The sequence below is a fragment of the Camellia sinensis genome, chromosome 4 (assembly GCF_055761805.1).
Source record: "Camellia sinensis isolate YWXY chromosome 4, ASM5576180v1, whole genome shotgun sequence".
NCBI lineage: Eukaryota > Viridiplantae > Streptophyta > Magnoliopsida > Ericales > Theaceae > Camellia > Camellia sinensis.
The window spans coordinates 77725988-77745398 of NC_138964.1; the positions used below are offsets into that span (position 1 = coordinate 77725988).

At 37.4% G+C, this 19411-nt stretch overlaps 1 protein-coding gene across 1 annotated transcript; it reads right to left on the reverse strand.

Moving 5' to 3' along the window:
• Positions 1 to 12221: 12221 nt before the first annotated feature.
• LOC114269608 (glucan endo-1,3-beta-glucosidase 11) lies at positions 12222 to 16759 on the reverse strand. The gene is made up of 3 exons (XM_028210970.2): positions 16575 to 16759; positions 15370 to 16463; positions 12222 to 12609 (listed from the first exon to the last, which is right to left on the reverse strand). The coding sequence occupies exons 1-3, from the start codon at positions 16621 to 16623 to the stop codon at positions 12526 to 12528; spliced, it is 1227 nt and encodes a 408-aa protein (XP_028066771.2). The 5' UTR covers positions 16624 to 16759; the 3' UTR covers positions 12222 to 12525.
• Between the last annotated feature and the right edge of the window lie 2652 nt (positions 16760 to 19411).

The window sequence follows — 19411 nt, forward strand, 5'->3', positions numbered from 1 at the left end:
CTAGATATTGAACTTCCCGAATGGCATTCACTTCAAGTAATTTAGCTACTTCCTCTTTGACGGCATCGACGTGTTGATGTGTGGACCTTCTATTCTTCTGTATTACTGGTCATGAGTTCGGACTCACGTGTAAATTGTGGCTTGTCACCCTTGGGTCGATACCTTCAATTTCATAAGATGTCTAGGAGAATATATCTCTGTAGTGGAGTAGGAAATCCACCAGCTGACTTTTCTCTTATGGGGCGAGGTTTTTACCTACGAGAAATAATCTATCTTCATCTTCAGCATTGATTGGTACTTTTTCAAGTTCTTCGACAGTCTTAGCTCCAGTCTCGGGTTCAACTTCCTCTTTTGAGTCATTTGTCTGAACTGCTGGTGGCCAAGTTAAAGACACTACCATACATTGCTTTGCCATTGTTTGGTCCCCCCTGGATGGTCCTAACGTCTTAGCTTTTGGGAAGCGTAGAACCTGGTGGACGGTGGATGGGATGGGCTCCATTTGGTGGAACTAAGTTCTACCCATTATGACATTATAAGGGGATGGCACATTAATCACCTGAGATTTGACTTTGGTGGACTGTTTCTCCAGCCTTGACTGGTAGAAAGATTCGTCCTGAAGGAAATACTGGACTCGAGTTGAAGCCATAGAGTAGGGATTCCATATTGAGCAGGGCTTCATGGGACAATCCCAATTTTTTGAAGAGTCTGTAGTACATGAATTTTGCTGAATTGCCTTGGTTGATCAGTATCCTTCTGACAGCGAATTCCCCAATTTGTAGTGTTCTACCAGCGCATCATTATGGGGATGATGGACCCATGCCAGATCCTCATCAGAGAAAGAAATCCTTGTGGATGAATGAACCCTTTTTGCAGCCACCCCTGATAGGGACATAATTTCTCTTCAGAGTGTTGGTGTTGCTTCCCGACTTATATGCCTTTTCGTTGGAACCGAATAGATCATATTGATAGTTGTCGTGGGTTGTGTTTCCCTAACTTTGTCCCTAATATTCTCCTTTCGATCTGTGGACGAGTCAACATAAGATCATAGGTGTCTGTTTTGCACCAATTCCTCCAGAAATTGCTTTAACGCTTTGCAATCCTCTGCGAGGTGTCCATGATCCTTATGGTAAGAACAGCTCAATCTTCGATTGCAAAGTGATGGATCGCCAAGCATCTGGAGATTTTTAATTTTTGATGGATTGCCAAGTGATGGATCGCCAACGCAGTCTAACGCAATCTTCAATATATCGGCTCAGTGAAGGTGGTGATAACTGCTCGGAAGGCCTCATTTCGGATTTTTGGCTGATCGGTGATTTTCTTTTATTGTCCGGAGATTTCTTCTCATATTTTCTTGGAGCCTTAGTTGGGATCCGAATAGGTTTTGGTTCTTCGGTGCCTCCTATGTCGTCTTCAATCTTACAATATTGTTCGACTTATCTTATTAGACTTCCCACATCGGTCGATGGTTCTTTCATTAGAGACTGTCGGAGCTGGCTCTCGGGTAGCAACCCTAACTTGAATGAGGCTACTGCCTATTGTTCATTGTAGTTATCGATCTCGTTATAAGCTGCCCAGTATGTACTAGAATACTCTCGTAGCCTCTTTGTGCCTTCTTTCTTCATTGTGAGGAGCACATTAACCTCTTTTGGCAGCCAGCTATTGGTGATAAAGTGAAAGACAAATGCTTGCTGCAACTATGCCCAATCGCTGATGGATCGAGCTTCCAATTTGTAGTACCAGCGTAATGCCATCTCTCCTAAACTTGAGAAAAAAATTCGACACATTATCGGGCTATTGTTGCTCCACAACATCATGGCCTGCGTGTAATGTTGGATGTGGCTAGTCGGATCCCCTTTGCCATTATACAAGTTGAATTTTGGCGGGGTGAACCTTTTTGGTAGATCTGCACTATCTATTGCTCGGGAAAAGAGGGATGCTAAATCATCTGTGAAAAGTTTTCGTCTGACAGGTTTTGGATGGCCCTTGGTTCGACCATCGAGCCAGCTGCTCAAGTCATTCTCCGAGTTATTCGAAGAATCCCTTCGGGTGACTAGACGCTTTTTCTACTTTCGATCGGGGTTGCTACTAGCAGTCTAGCTCGTGGCCCGATGGTGATTTGGTTGTTTTTGTCGATCGGTAGTTCTGGCTTGCTTGACGGGCCTTCTTCGAGTCGTGCATAGTTCTTCCTTGAGTGCTTCCACTTCTGCCATTAATTGTTTAACAAGTCGGCCTTGTTGGTTTTCGGGGATCTGGTAGAGCTACTAGCACTGAATTTTCAGGTGATTTATTGGGATCGTGGCCGAAATTTTCACTAGCCATATTTTCGATTGGGAAATTGTGGGAGTGAGTTGATATTTCATCCAAGAGTGGGATGAACACTCATCTTTTCTCGAGTTTTCCAAAGACAATTGTGGAAGGGTGAAATTTATTCTCCACAAGGAAATCGAGATGAGCTGCTCATTCCTTTGCTCTGTAGAAAAGACAAATGCTAAAACGTCAGTGATCTCTCCCGACCATGGTTGGCCGAGAGGACCCTTCGACGATCAAGTTAGAATACATGTCAAACATATTGTTTGTTTCTTTGAAAGACAATATCTTTTTTATGCTTGCCTTTAAACGATTTTCTTCTTCCCTTTTATAGTGTGGACACCTGGTATCTTGACTGTTGGATAGCTGTCCCGATCCAATGGTGTTTTATAACTTCAGGCACTGGTGGGGCAAGTGGACTAGTTGTCTTGATTTACTATTGTCGGAGTTGCTATATTTTGGATGGCCTAGATTTAGTTCGGATATGGGTTCACATTCTTGATCGTTGGATTTTCCTTATTGGATGCTCAGTTTGTTAGAGTCGATTGATCTCGTATCATTTCTTCTGTCAGTTTTGATCTCTATCGTTGATTTCTATTTGATCCAAAGGTTTTCCTCCATGTTACGGATCTCTTTTCAGAAAGCAATCTTGTTTAAATCTCTTATCACGTGACTTTGTTTTCTTTGGAACTGGGTTTTCTAAGGACTTGGGCCTAGACTTTATTTGAAACTTTGCTTTGGCCAGGATGCTTTGGGCCGTATCTTAATTTGCTTGGGTTTTGGGCTTGATTTTTTATCCTCCACAGTTCTGATTAGAACAAAACTCTAAATGAGCTCTACCTTTTTAACAAAGGGACTAGGGTTAAGAAATCAATGGATGAGAGTATATTTGTAGAGAGAAGGTGAGTTTTAAAGAGAGAAGCTGTAGAACAAGGATTTTAAGAATGCTTAGAGAGAGAGAGAGATATGAAAAAATGTTTAGAGAGATATATGAAAAAATGACTCAAAAAGTGACTTTTACGGACTGATATATGCGCTGACCGCTTGAGCGAAGAAGTTTACAACTCGAGTGAAGAATAGAAACTCCCAGAAGTTTTATGGACAGACGACTATCACTCGAGCTCAAGAAGTGCCGCTCAAGCCAATACCGCTTGAGCGCAAGAAATACTGATTAAGCATAGAATGCCAACTCCCAGTATCTCTGTAGGTCTGTAAAAGTACTGAGAGTTCTCAAAGACCGCTCGAGCAACACTTCTTGTGCTTGAGCGAAGAAGCCAAAATCTAGGTAGAAACCATTTTGAAAAACTAACTCCCGACAAGTTCCAAACGCAACCAAGACACTCCAATAACCAAACTCAATGAGGAATAGGAAGAAATAAGACATGAACAATCGTCTAAAATAATAAAACTCGGATCTAGAACATCAACGGGTCGGGTTTAAGCCAGAATTGCTATATGAAGTGACAAAAGTGGTGAGTATGATACATAATTTGAGAAATTTTGTTATGAACATGGTGTTATTCACCAAACCACTACATCCTATTCTCCTCAGTCTAATAGAGTTGCTGAGAGAAATAATCGAACTCTTAAAGAGATGATGAATGCCATGTTGATTAGTTCAGGGTTACCTTAGAACTTATGGGGGAAGGTGTAGACGTCCCCGAACGCCCCGGGAGGGTGAGTCCCGTTCTGTTCATTTGTGGGGTCACTACAGCTCGGACTCTCAAATTGTCACGGTTCTTAATCTGAACCAAAGAGTCCAAATCCGGCAAATCGTTTTGAGAAACAGATTTTTGAAAAGAAGTGTCAAACATGGACTGCTTTGCCAGATACAGAGTCGCCACCTAAATATTTTTTTATGGGAGAATTTAGGAAACCCTGACACGGTGCCGAAGGCCACATGTCCATCATCACCGGAGTTTCTCGACTCGAGAGCTAGGATACGATTGGGGAAGGTCAGCTATGAGCACCCCCTCTCGCCCGATTCGAAGATCGGCCTCTACTAACCGTGATATCCGTTTTTGAAAACATTATGTGTTCTTATTCTAATTGTTAGCCTAGAATTACTATGTTATGCGCACAGCAAACAAGTATAGACTAGATTGTCTGATTTGGAAAGAAACATTGCATATCCGTTTGTCTTTAAAAAAAAAAAAAAAGTACTTTGGAATTTGCTACTCGCAAGTAGGCTAAAATACGGATTTCAACAAAATTTTTCAACTCAAACAATCCAACCTTCACCCACAGTCATTCAAACAATTTATAACACATAAGCATCTAGCCACATGGTAAACATGCTATCAGGTTAACATTCACACGCATGCGAGATGCTAAAGCATAAATACTTACATCGTACTCCGTGCCAAAACAATAAACTAGTTAGCAAACATGCGTGATCCTAGTTCATGTCAAGTTGACTAATGCAGCACATGCAGGATGCAATTAGAATAGGCTCAGCTAATCTAAACATGGCATGTGAAATGCAATCAATTGATGCACGTATTCAATTTGGAATTGAAGTACAAATGCGGTTAGCATGATGTACTGAGCCCGGTGCATGCAAGACGAATGTATGGATGCACGCATGCATAGCATAAGGTATGCTAAATTAAACATGCTCTAATCTACCATCATGAGCAGGTAAATAAAAGGGAAGAAAGAAGTGGGGGTTGGAAGACATTCACGCACTCACCCACACTTATTACAGATTCGTCCTCGCTCGGAGGGACCAAAAGAATAATACAGATAATTAACCTACAAGCTAATTAAATATTACAAATTGCCTAATTAGCTAACAAACTAACTAAGCTAATAAAAACAGTAAACTGGCTCGGGAAGGGAACCCAATGCAATGCGTGCTCGGGTCTTGCTCGGAAGTGCACCGCCATGCATAGGCAGGTGTTTTCCTTTTTTTACTCCTCTGGAGGGTGCCAAAACCTCAAGATTGCTTCTCTGGATACTGAAGAATGCCATCGGCTGGGTAGAATGCTCACCGGCAGTGGCATGTGATCAGCGGCCATTGGTGAAGGTATCGGCAGAGGGGAGATTGTCGGTCGGCACTTATCACTGCCGGTCGGCAGAAAGTTCCTGCAGAATCTGCAATTGACAGCAACAGAGGGCAAGGCAGAGCATGGCAATACAATTCAAGGCATATATGCACCGATCATGTCCCTTATCATGTTAATGACTCAAAGGGACATGCTCCTTGGTTCTCGGACCATCAATCACGCATTTCCATGCGTGATGGCCCAAGAGACCAAGTTATGCATTTCCATGTCAAATGCAATGCAAACAATCAAACCAATGGGGACTTAACCTCTATCATGGATAGTCAAGAGGCCAAGCATGCATGCCAATGCAATGCAACCTAAGCATGTTAACTAGGCATGCAATACGGCAATGCAAATGAGCATGCAAGAAATGCAAGGCATAGAGCAATGCGACTAACAAGTGTGCAAGGCTAATGTAGGCATTCAAGCATGTAAGCCAACATGTGACTTCATTCAATCATGTGATTTCAAACATGCAACAACTCACCAATATGCTACAATATACAAGGAGAGCATGCAACAAACAAAAAGATGGACTTAAACATGATTTGGGCAGCTCTAATTAGGCCCAAAACAGTGGCCATAGTGCTATGAAATAAGGGCTAAATGACATGCAAACATGCATGCAAATATGGTCCAATTCCTAAGGCCCACCAAAGAAGTATTGAACTACACTTAGTGCAACCACACATGGCATGAATTAAATGACTAAAAACAGAATTCTAGCATATTAAAACAAGGCCTAAAGATCACTTAGATGGCATCCAAATGACCTAAATTTAAAGGCATGCACAAATGCCAAAACATGGAGCATGCTACACAAACTTTCAAAGCATTAAAGAGGTGTCCAAGGCAAGCATACAAGCATTTCAAAGGGACTGAAATGATGCTGCAAATGGTGCCAAACCAATAAAACAAAGTAAATAAAGCATGCTACATACTCACACACTTAAGGCCAACAAGCCAAAATGCAAAGGGGCTATACTAAACATGGAAAATGTGAATCTAAAGACCCAAGAAAGACCTTAAGCATGTTAAAACATGACCAAAAACTTCACAAAGCTAAGCCAAAATATGCAAGCATGGTGGTCCAAAGGCAAGATGCATTTCTAGGCAAAATAGAGGAATACAAAGCAAGTGTATGATGCACATGGAATCTCACCAAACCATCAAAAATTAATGAATAAAACATGTGAAAATATGCGCAAATAACCACTGATACGCAACCATGGCATGCAAAAATGATGAGTTACTTTAGAGGGCCATGCAAGGAGTTATTGAGCACATGCAAGATAGACATTCAATATGACCAAAACAACTCTGGAAATGCCTTATGGGGGTCCTAAAACCCACTGAAAAATGCCTGAACCGAGCTCAAGAAGTGTGAAAATATAGGCCCCTTTGTAAGGCCAAAAAGGGCATCAAACAAGACAACAAGGAGAGGGGATGACCCTCTCCTTCTTAGGACCTTAAACCACCATCCTCACCACTGAAATCCCTCAAGATTTCAGTGGTGAGGAGGCCCAAACAAGGTGGTCCCGAAACTCACCAAAAATAGCACAAAATGGGGCCAAACAAGGCCTAAGAGGGGGTAAACGACCCCAAACACAAAAGTGTCCTTAATGAAGTATCTTAAACACAAAAAAAACAGAACTTTTTTATGTTATACACAAAGCTCAAATCCGAAAGCAAGATAGGCTAAAAGGGTGTGCAAAAACGGAGAATAAAGAGGGAAAATGGGTTACCTTTGTAGCCAAAAGGGGACAGCAGCCTCTAGACCCAAAAATGCAACCCTCAACCTCTAAAAACAATACCCAAGGACCTCCAAGTGATGATGGAAGTGTTGTGCTAGGAGGTGTAGCTCAAATGGCCAAGAACTAGACCCTTTTGGACCCTTTAACCCACCCAAATGTAGAGAGAGAGGGAGATATAGAGAGGGAGTGATATATATGTCATATATATCAGATTTTTCTAACCCCTAAAATGGAAGGAGAGGCTCTTCTTATATAGAGAAACCAAGGGGGCAAAGCTTCTCTTGGAAGCTTTGAGCAAAAGGGCCAAGAAGGCCAAGCTTCTTGGAGAAGCTAAGCAAAGGTTCAAGCTTCTCTTAGAAGCTTGGAGCAAAGAGTTCAAGCTTCTTAGAGAAGCTAGAACAAGGGTGCAAAAGGTGCAAGCTTCTTGGAGAAGCTAAAACCAAGAGTTCAAAAGGGTCAAGCTTCCTCAAGAAGCTAAGAAGGGTCAAGCTTCTTGGAGAAGCTAAAGAAAGGGTCAAAAGGTTCAAGCTTCTTGAAGAAGCTAAAAAAAGGTCAAGCTTCTTGGAGAAGCTAAAAAGAGGTCAAGCTTCTTGGAGAAGCTAAAAAGGGTCAAGCTTCTTAGAGAAGCTAAAAAAAGGTCAAGCTTCTTGGAGAAGCTAAAAAGAGTCAAGCTTCTTAGAGAAGCTAAAAAGAGGTCAAGCTTCTTGGAGAAGCTAAAAAGGGTCAAGCTTCTTAGAGAAGCTAAAAAGAGGTCAAGCTTCTTGGAGAAGCTAAAAAAAAAGTCAAACCGGCCAGCAAAAAAAAGGTCACCGGCCAAAACAAAGTGCCGGCCGGCAAAATATAGTGCCGACCGGCCATTGGTTATAAGAAACCACTGCCGGTGGCACCAATAAACGGCCGGTGATGTGAGGGGACAGCCGGTGGGGTGTGGGAATGGCCAACAAGCCATTCCCTGCCTTTCAAGGCAAAAAAAAACACAAGTGTTTGGTGCAAAACTAGACACCGAAAAGTCGAGTTGAGAGATCCTGAGGCGAGGCGCGCAGCCGAGTCCTCCGGGAACTCGAGACGAACACAAGCACGGATGATCACCGAGTATTCCAACGGTGACGTCCAAGTCTTGAGGCCGGTCAAAAATGGGGTGTCTACAGAAGGCAATTTTGTCTCATAACTTTATCCTTAATTGGGTACCCCACAAGAAAATCAATCAAACACTTTATGAAGTATGGAAAGATCGACGACCTACCTATAATTACCTCAAAGTGTGGGGTGTTTGCCCAATGTGGCAGTCCCTAGTCCCAAAACGACTAAGATATGACTAAAAATCGTTGCCTAAGGTGGCAGTCCCTAGTCCTAGAACGAGTAAGATATGACCAAAAATCATTGATTGTGTGTTCATTAGTTATGCAAATAATAGTAGTGCATACAGATTCTTAGTTTACAGATTTGAAAATCCTAATATGCATGTAAATACTATTATTGAGTTAAGAAATGTGTCGTTTTTTGAACACATTTTTCCTTCCAAGGAAACTGAAGAGACAGATTCAAATAAAAGAATTTTTGATACTGTTATGGGTAGCAAGGAAAAAACAAAATGATAATGAAGAAGATGAACCTAGACATAGCAAGCGGATTAGGATCCCTAAATCATTTGGTCTAGATTTTCTAACATACCTGTTAGAAAATGAGCCTCAAAACTTCAAGAAAGCAATGTCAGATCCTGAAGCTTCATCATGGAAAGAGATTGTGAATAGTGAAATTGAATCTATTTGCAAAATCATATTTGGGAACTGGTGGATGTTCCACTAAGATGTAAACCTCTTGGATATAACGAGATGTTCAAGAAAAAAATAAAAGCAGATGGTTTAATAGATAAATACAAGGCTAGACTTATTGTTAAGGGATACAAGCAGAAGAAAGACCTTGATTATTTTGATACCTATTCATCAATGACCAAAATAACATCTATTCGCATGCTAATAGCGATTGCAACATTATATAATCTGGAGATACATCAAATGGATGTTAAAACACCCTTTTTAAATGGTGAGTTAGATGAGGAAATCTATATGGAATAATCGGAAGGGTTTCGAATTCTCGGCCAAGAGATAAAAGGTTTGTAAACTTGTCAAATCCCTTTATGAATTAAAACAAGCTCTGAAACAATGACATGAAAAGTTTGATCACATTATGTTTTCGGATGATTTTAAGATAAACGAATGTGACAAATGCGTCTATGTTAAAAGCATAGACAAAGGCTATATCATAGTTTGTCTTTATGTGGATGACATGCTCATTATTAGAAACAATAATGACATGATTAAATTCACAAAGAAAATGTTGAACAAAAAGTTTGACATGAAAGATCTTGGAGTAGTAGATGTAATTCTAAGAATAAAAAATACTAGAACATCTGAAGGATATGCTTTATCTCAGTCTCATTATGTTGAGAAGATTCTGGAGAAATTCGGAAAGCATAACAACTGTCCTGCTAAAACACCTATTGACAATAGTCTTCATTTGTCAAAGAGTACAAGTGTAGGCATATCACAATTAGAGTACTCTCGGATAATCAGAAGCTTGATGTACTTAGTAATTGCATTAGGCCGGATATAGCCTATGTTGTGAGAAAATTGAGTAGGTACACAAGTAATCCAAAGTCAAATCACTAAAAAGCGATAATTAGGGTACTTAGATATCTAAGACGTATCCAGAATTATAGCTTACATTATATCAAATATCCAGCAATACTCGAGGGGTACAACGATGCAAATTGGATATCAGATACTAAAGACTCAAAATCTACCAGTGGATACGTCTTTACCTTGGACAGTGTTGCAGTCTCTTGGAAATCGTCCAAGCAGACATGCATAGTAAGGTCGACAATGGAATCTGAGTTTATCGCAGTAGATAAAATAGTAGAAGAAGCAGAATGACTTCGTAATTTCTTAGAAGATATTCCAATGTAGCCTAAACCTGTGCCAACTATATGCATTCACTATGATAGTGAAGCAGCAATAAGACGGGGACAAAATCATATGTATAACGATAAGTCTCGACACATTCGTCGAAGACATAATACTGTTCGGCATTTGCTCTCATATGGAATAATTTCCATAGAATATATAAAGTCAAGAGAGAATATTGCCGATCCATTGACTAAAGGGCTAGCTAGAGAGCAAGTGCACCATTTATCAAGGCGAATGAGATTAAATCCTATTACTTAAAAGTTATCTTAATGCCAACCCAACCTAGTTGACTGGAGATCCCAAGATCTAGATTCAAATGAAAAACCGAATTATGGATGACTTCACGTATCACTAACGAGGTTTACTTCTACCAATTTCGATGATAAGAAGAGTGATTGTAGCGTTAGTAGCATAAACTTTTCTTTTAATGATTCTTATAGCTTGGACATCCAAGTGGGGTATGACATGATACTATTAATAAAAAGTCACCTCTATGAGTGTGAACTGGGTCGGTTCTGTGAGAATTGAGAAGGCTAAATTCTCTAAAGCACTCATGAATTACTAGGTGTTGTTCAGAGACAAAATGAACACAACCGTGAGAACCATACTGTGTCTGCAGATATAATATGCGTAGTTTATTGTCTTATTTTACACAAACAACTGAACAATTCAATGTATCGCGTCCACTAGTTAACTAGTAAGTCTGATAGGCTTTCACTAAAGGACGTTCAAAGCCAAAAGTTAACTATTTCAATGTGGTGTATCTTCTTAATGTACTATTTCTTCGGCTGCATTTTGTTGCATGTCCGTTGTCGTGAATTCCAATCATATGGGGGATTATTGGAAAATGACTTTCTAAATATCTTATTTTTTGCTAACTTTGAACATTAATTAAGGTATGACCCAAGCGTTATTTTTGTTTCAAAATGGGTTTATGTTGAATGTCGCGTAGTGAATAACATCGTGTATTTGGTTGCTCAAAATCATTTTCGAATGAATGAGAATTCAACGTGCATTTTCGGACTCATGGAAATAATTTTAGGTGGATTTCCTACAAATTTATGAAATGACTTGTCCTACATTGAAATAAAGAGTTTATATGAGTATATAACGTCTAGTTTGCCATACTTGGGATGGGCCCTAAGGGGCACCCTAAGTTTTGAAAGGAGTGGAATTATGAACAAAGTATGCTTTGACCAGAACCACCACACATGTGTGCACGCCGACAGCTGACCGACAACTGCGGGTTGTGGGTCGGGTCAGGTCATTGTTTAAATTTTTTGGACCAAATTCGTTTGAATTTTTGTTCAGGAAACTTTCAAATCTTACGCCGAAATTTCAAATTCGAATTTTCCAAATTTCAAACTTCGGTCACCTCATTTTCGAACTAGTATCATTTCGGTCACGACTTTTCAGCCATGGCCTAGCAGCCACCAAGGCCTACCCGAATACGTGCATGGTTGGCTATAAGTAGCCTGCCATTCTAGCAATTCAAAACATCCAATTTTTCCAAGTGTCTCTTCCTTCTCCTTCTTCTTCTCGTCCTCCTGCATTTGTCCAATATTTAGTCTATAGGAAGAGAAAAGGGGGGTTATAGCATTGTTTGGTTTGCCTGACTTGATTTTGTAATATTACAAATCAAGTAATAGTCATTGCATCATGAGAAGTAGAGGTCAGTAAATCTCGAAACATCGAAATAAGAACGAAATCTACTTTAAAGAGATTCTGTCCAACACAAGTCTCGACTTAAAGTTTCTGTAAACGGTTAATTCAAAATTTAATTTATTTAATTATTTTTTGAATTACTATTTTTTTGTTTATTTTATGTATACATTTAAATTACACACACAACCACTGAGTAATAACGTAATCTGCCTGCATAATCCTTTTATGTAGCTACCTAAAAATTACTCAAGTTTCTAATCTTAATCTCCTGTGTGAGAGAATAAATAAATAAATATAAATAAAAGGTAACAACACATCAGAGCTAACCATAAAAAGAAAAACACAAAAGGGTACAATCCATCTTTTTCCATTACTCTTTGTTCAAGTGGGGCAAGATACCTGCTTAACTTATTTGAAACAAAGGGAGGTGAAAGTTGATGGGAGGGTCCCCCGTCTACCAAATCCTACGTAGGCACGGCTAATGGGAATTTACTAAATATTATTTATAATCATCATCATCATCATCATCTACGAAAAAACATGACTGCTCGAGCTCCAAATCGAACAAGAGAATATAATTGCGTACAATTACATAAAAGGAAAAGGACAACGGAAAGAAGAAAGGAAGAAGAAAAGAATTTTTAGCTTTACTGAATTCCCAAGCTCTCCTCCTCCTCTTTCTCCCTGTAGGCTGTGGGTTGGTGGTGGTTCGGTTATTATTCTGCATGCGTCTCCCCTCCAACAATGGTGGCTAAACTAAATAGAATTCGGTCCTAAAACTAACTAAAATGCCACTACCAATAACACTACTATTAATCCCACCAGCCATAAAAAGAACCTAGTGCAGCTCCCAATATGTAATCTTCCCTGAAATCAAGACAACCATTAACAAATCCAAGTATTAGTATTACTAGACAAATACAAATACAACACAATTAACAACATTGTTAAAATCACAATTATTTATTAGTAATTAATTATAGTGGGGGAAGCTAGAGGAAGAGTTGAGTTGTGGATATAAAGTTTAGGGATAGCGTAAATAACTGAACTAAACGAGAGTGTGCACATTCCTTACACTAAAAGAAAAAAACTAAGAGTAAAACCATCAATTATTTCCTTAACGTTTGTCTATCTTGACTCTCAAAATTCTAATTTATGTCCTCCTCTACCATACTATCATTCTATTAGAGCATCAAATTATTATATCATGTCTTTCTAATTGATTGTGCTTCAGCATTTGATTTGTATAGAATTAAAAATAAAATCAAGTCAAAGGTCAAATTAAAAAACAATAATAATCTAAATAAAAGAAAATTGGAGAGATTACAAAAACACCGACCGTTATAATAATTTAACCTAAAATTAATTTCAATGCAATGATTGGTTTCAACAACGTTATCAATCACAATTATCTTCGAAATTGATATAACAGAATCCACAAAATCAACCAACTACTAGGAAAATGAAGGGTATGTTTATGTCTAAACAAATAATTTGACATCGTTTTCAGTTTGTTACCCAAGGTTTTGTGTCATTAGTGGTGATCTGTAAGCCAAGTTAGAAATTACACTAGCGGCCAATTCTTGCCCTAATTTTTAAAATAGTTTGTTTATTATTTGATGTGTCATACCTATGATGATTTATAATAATAATTAGTTTGGGATCTAGTTGACTAATAGTTATGAGTATATCAGATTCACATCAAATAATTAACGAAAAGTACGTACCTTGGCTTAATTTTCAAATTATGTATTTTTGAAAAAAAAATAAAATTAGGAACTGGTTTGGTGAATCATTTTCATATGATTTTAACATTTTGGGGATAAAAAATATATATTTTTTTACTTTAAAATATTTTTTGCATTTATCTGTATCAAATTAGTATTTGTTCTAAATAGAGTGAATGTAATTCATACACCCCCAAGGGTAATTCGTAATTCCCACTTCACATGATTTGGTATAGGGCCTATTCAATAACTTTACTTAAGGCACTCATTTTCTTATTCATATTTCAAAAGAGTTGGTTAGTGTTGAAAAATTTAACTTTTTAATATCAATGCAATTCAATAAAAACAATATAAATAAATGGATTTTTCTAATAAGAGAAGTCAAACCCTAATATATAAAAAAGAGCGTAGCCCACTCTTAAAATATCCACCCCTCCCATCAATTTCTATATCCCTGACATCACCTCTATTTTTGAGGTCCAATGAGATAGTAGTCAGAGATGAGAAAGGAAAAATAATTATTTAATAATTTTATAATATAAATTTGTGTTATTTTATAATATTATGATTAGGGATAAATTACAAACACCTCTCGAATTTTGGTAAAAATATAAATTCTCCTTGAGGTTTGAGAAATTATAAATTGTCTCTTGAGAGTCAAATTTTCATAACAAATTAAGAAAAATTAGGAGAGAATCTGTATAAAAATAAAAACCTCAAAGAGCAATTTGTTATGAAAATATAAACCTCAGGGGGCGGGATGTAATTTCTTAAACCTCAAGAAGAAATCTGTATTTTCACCAAATCTCAAAGGAAGTGTTTGTAATTTGCCCTATGATTATTAAAGAATGTAAGTAGACAGAATAGTATATTGAGTAATTAAAAAATATAAAGAAACATAATAAATGATAATTAATTTAGAGATACAGACCCATAATAATCTAAAAATATTCATAATTTTCAAAAAGTGAGTGCGACTCCCCCTTTACATAATCTATTTCATATTTTTTTTTTTTTTGTTACAGGAAAATCCTCCCACCCAAGGCAAGGACTCGCATAGCTTGAGGTCCAGCATTAAACCCACACCAAATAGCTGATCAGGCTCCTTGAGGTCCAACCTCCTAACCAACAGTGCTTCGCCCAAGAAATTAGCCCAAGGAAAAAATTGAACTTGTGACTTTGGGACTTAAACCCCAAGACTTTACCACAATGTCACAACCCCTTGGGTTAATCTATTTCATATTATTAGAGATAAATAGAGAATGCAACTCTCAGATATTTTTCCTTCTACTATGGGACAAAAGTATATTTCAGAGAGAGGGGGACCCTATTCATCCCATGCCACCCTAAAAATCGGACACCATTCGCTGTACCGTAATTGCTGAAACTTTCTCCCTTCCACTAATCAATTAATGTCAGGCTATTTTTATTTTATTTTTCTTTTCATTTTGTTTACAATAATATTAAAGATTTAGACATAAAAATCCAAAAAATATCTAATATCATACTTTATCAATTTAAATTTAATTTTCACTCTCCAGATCAATTTCCAAATATAGTTTGGATCTTAAATTTTGGACCCTGATTTGTTTTTTTTATTAAGAAAATATTTGATAACTTAAATTTTTGTGATTCGAATAATTCAAATGTATTAAAATAATGTCGTTCTTCATTTAAAACGACATCGTTTTAAATGTTTTGAACTATTTGAACTATAATTTTCGGGTAACATTGCCTAACATTTATTATTCCAGTTTGCTCTATATAAAAATTAATTATTCTGTGTTGTGTTCCATAAAATATCCAACCAAAAGAAAACAAAAAAATTGTTAAAATGCGCATCAGAAAAAAATAAATATGCGCACGTTAGAGGACAAGAGTTGGAAAAAAACAAACTCACCATTGCCGAAGAGATAGACATATAACCGGCCGACGAGGTTCCCAGTGGCGACGCCGCCGACGGCGGCGTTCCGGTGGTCGTAGTTGGAGTCGAGATGTTACCTCCGGCGAGTCCGAGTGAATAGGCCGGCGATCCGTCTGGCTTGAACAAGCCGTAGTTCCTCTCCGATGTCGGTCCAGGCTTCATGTTCTCATTGAACAGAGCAAACACGTAGATATTCAACTCACAATTCGGCTTCAAAGGCGTCCCTTTCTTCTGAGCAATCAATTTGATCACATTGCTGTTATACTTCTTCGCATTGTCTAGATTCGCTCCAGCTTCGTCTTCGTCTCCCTTAGAAGGCCAACCTGTCTCGGAGATCTGCAATGGAACCTTCTTAAACCCTAAAGATGCCAGAGCAGAGTACACAGCATCGATCTGAGCAAACAACATGTTGTCGTAATGAAGATTCGATACTGGATCTACAATCCCCGAATTAGGCTGAAACAGAACGAAATCGATCGGGACTTGCTTCGGATTCGACTTGTATGCGAAATAGGGATAAGCATTGATGAGAAAAGGAGAACCAGTCTTGACATGAAAATTCAAGACCTGAGTGATGCAACCGGTGAGATCTTTTCGGAAAGTTCCAGAAGAAGGAGGATAAGACTTCTCCAGAATTGCTAGAGAGTGAGCTGTAGTGACACTGACTTGTTTGTCTAGATTGAGGCTCACAAGAGCATTGTGGATTCCTTGCATCGCAGGAAGGAGATCGTTGCTGAGAGAAGTGTCGTTGAATGTTAGGACTTCGTTTCCGATTGTGATGCAGGTGATTTTAGTGGCAGGTAAGTAGGATTGAACATTTGTTTTGACCCAAGTTTGGGCGTTATTGGGATCTCTCATCTTGGATAAGAACTCGTTTCCTAATCCAACGATGAACTCGACGTTGGTGTTGGCGAATGCTTTGAGGACTCGTGGATCTGCGTCGTAGAGCTTCACTTTCGTCGCGCCGATCGATCGTACCAGCGGAAACACATTTTCCGGAGACGGAAGGTCGTTTGCTATTTGGCCGTAGTTGATGCCAACGGCAGCGACCATTGCCGGAAATACAAACACTACACAAAATCAAACCCCCCAAAAAAATGATTACAAACTTAGAATTAATAAATCAATTTTTTTTTTTTTAAATTTAAAAAAGAGAGGAAATTAGAGAAAGTAGAGAGTACCTGAGATGAAGAGAAGCATTGAAGAACAGTTGAGTGTGCTGGAGTCCATGGAGGAAATGGAACGATGAGTACTCTTCAATGGAGGTGAAAGGAGATCAAATGAGAGAGAGAGAGAGAGAGAGAGAGTGAGCGAGTGAGTGAGTGGGTGAGTAATGAAGTGAAGGCGTGAAAGATAAGGCGTCAACATTTATTGTGTTGTGTCTGGTGTGACTGTTGACGCCTGTTGTTGATTATTTTGGGCTGAGCTCCCAAGTCGTAAAAGAATTCGGATCGCACTCTCCTCTCGCCCTCCAAAACGACGTCGTTTTGGAGGGTTTTTTTTTTTTTTTTTTCTTCTTTTCTTTTTCTTTTTCTTTTTTCTCTTCGGTCTGTGTTTGGTTTTTGAAGAAAACCAGAGGAGAGGGGAGGGGAGGGGAGGGGAGGGGAGGGGAGGGGAAGAAGAGAGAGAGAAAGGGAGAAGAAGAGGGGAGAAGAAGGAAGAGGACGGAACCCACCACCATCACCACCACAGAGGACGGAACCCACCACCATATTATACATATAATTGCGGATGCATGGTCTTGTGTTCTTGTATCTTTTTTGTTCTTCAACACTCAAACCTGAGCGAGAGAGAGAGAGAGAGTTGATAGGCCATTCCTCCTTTTTCTTTTTCTTTTTCTTATCACCCCATGGCTGAATCGGTTTGATGTGTAGCCGTGTGTAGTGTGTGGGTGATGACTGTGTAACCCACCTCCCCACTCACTCCTCCTTAACCCACCTCCCCACTCACTCCTCCTTCCTCTTTTAAAAACCATCCCCCCCCCCCACGGGCAACTCTCAACTTCCTCCTCCTCTCTCTCATCTTCTCTCTCTCCTCTCTGATCTTTTCCTTTTTTTTTTTTTACACAGCTTGGATTTTGGGTTTGAAATTTGTTCTTGGGTTTGAAATTTTGGGAAGCTCCTCTCTGATCTTCCCCCTTTTTTTTTTTTTTACACAGCTTGGATTTTGGGTTTGAAATTTGTTTGTTGAAATCAGATTTTTGTTGAAATTTGAAATTTGGGTTTGAAATTTTTTTTACCAATTTCAAATCAGATTTTTTTTTTCTGGGTTTGTTGATGATGATGTTTGTTGAAATCTGATTTTTTTTTACAGATTTAAAATCTGAAATCTGATTTTTTTTTTTACAGATTTGAAATCTGAAATCTGATTTGAAATTGGTTTAAGAAATTGATGAATTGGGTTTTTTTGAATTTGGATTTTAATGAATTGGTTTTTGTTCCAGATCCGGCCAACTCTTCTTCTCCCTTCCTCTCTCTCTTCTTCCCCTCCCCTCCCCTCTCCTTTCCTCTCTGGTTTTCTTCAAAACCAAACACAGACCGAAGAGAAAGAAAAAAAAGAAAAGAAAAGAAAAAAAAAAAACCCTCCAAAACGACGTCGTTTTGGAGGGCGACAGGAGAGTGCGACAGGAGAGTGCGACCGAAGATCCGAATTCGTCGTAAAATTGCTATTTTGGGCCATGTTTAGTGAAGGGCTCTATGTTTAAAATAAGTTAAAATAATTAATCAAATAAAATGTAATATTTAAACTTTGTTGGAAAAAATGACTAAGGTAAAATAACTTAGTAAAAGATAAAATAAATTAAAATAATTAATAAGACAAAATGTCACATCTAATTTATAATCATTTTATTTTTTCTCTTATAATTATCAAATCAATTACAAAAAAAATCAACTAACTTTCTAAACGCAACTTTTTTAATTAGACTAAATTAACTAACTAAAATAGCAAACTTTTCAAATAAGGCATTAATTTATAATCGTTTCACTTTTTATCTCATAATTATTAAATTAATTACAAAAAAAAATCTACTATCATCTCAAACACAATGTTAAAATAACTAAAATGTCAAATAGTAAAATAACTAAAATGTCAAATAGCCCATTAAAATAGTTTATTTTCAAATGGGGCCTTAACATAAAAATTATACTTATTCTTTAAATTTAAGAAAATATATAAATCTTTTTTAGATCTATTTTTTAAATTCAATAATGTGTAAGTGAAATGATTAATTAATACATTAGAGAGGAAGTTATTTTAGACATTCTAATAGATTGTCATATCATTGAATCTAAAAGGTATGTCTTGTTAGAATATCACTACTCTTAAATTTGATAATGTCACAATCAATTAGAATATCTAAAATAATTTTCTCTTATATCTTTTTTAATTATTAGTCAATCATTTCTTCTATGAGAAACATTATGGTACAGACCCTTTGAGGGGTGTGTATCATATGCACCTTATAATTAAAGAAAAAAAATTACATAATTTCATACTTTTTTGAGTTAGAAGTAATTTTTTTTTTCATAGCCAAACACAACATAAGGCATAATTAAAAACTCATGAGTTATAACTAAAATAATATTATAACTAAATAAAAAAATTGGTCATAATAAAAGAAGAAAATAACATAATTAGGTGTATATGGCACACATTTTTCAAGAGTGCGTATATTAGAATTTCTCTTCTTTTACACATTACTAGATCTAAAAAATGAATTTAGAAAATAAGTTTGTATATCATTTTTCATAAGAAATAAGAAATGTTCTTATAAGAATAATAATAATAATAATAATAATAATAATTTTATAGTAATATTTTACATTATTTATCACTTAATAGTTGTTTTTTTATTTTTTGATCGGTAATAGTTGTTACACTATCTCTTAAAGATTTAATAAAAATCATTATTTTAATCAATAAATATAAAATTGGAACATCACGTAAACTTATAAGAGGAAATTGCAAATCAATAGTACGACCTTAAATAAATTACAAAATTATAAAAAAGTTTATC

Bases quoted from the DNA above. Each gene is read 5' to 3' on its own strand.
- LOC114269608 (XM_028210970.2), bottom strand. From the start codon at position 16,623: ATGGACTCCAGCACACTCAACTGTTCTTCAATGCTTCTCTTCATCTCA. The intron at 16,464-16,574 runs GTACTCTCTACT...GATTTTGTGTAG, and splicing joins AATGCTTCTCTTCATCTCAG to TGTTTGTATTTCCGGCAATG. The intron at 12,610-15,369 runs GTGAGTTTGTTT...TCTTGATTTCAG, and splicing joins TGTCTATCTCTTCGGCAATG to GGAAGATTACATATTGGGAG.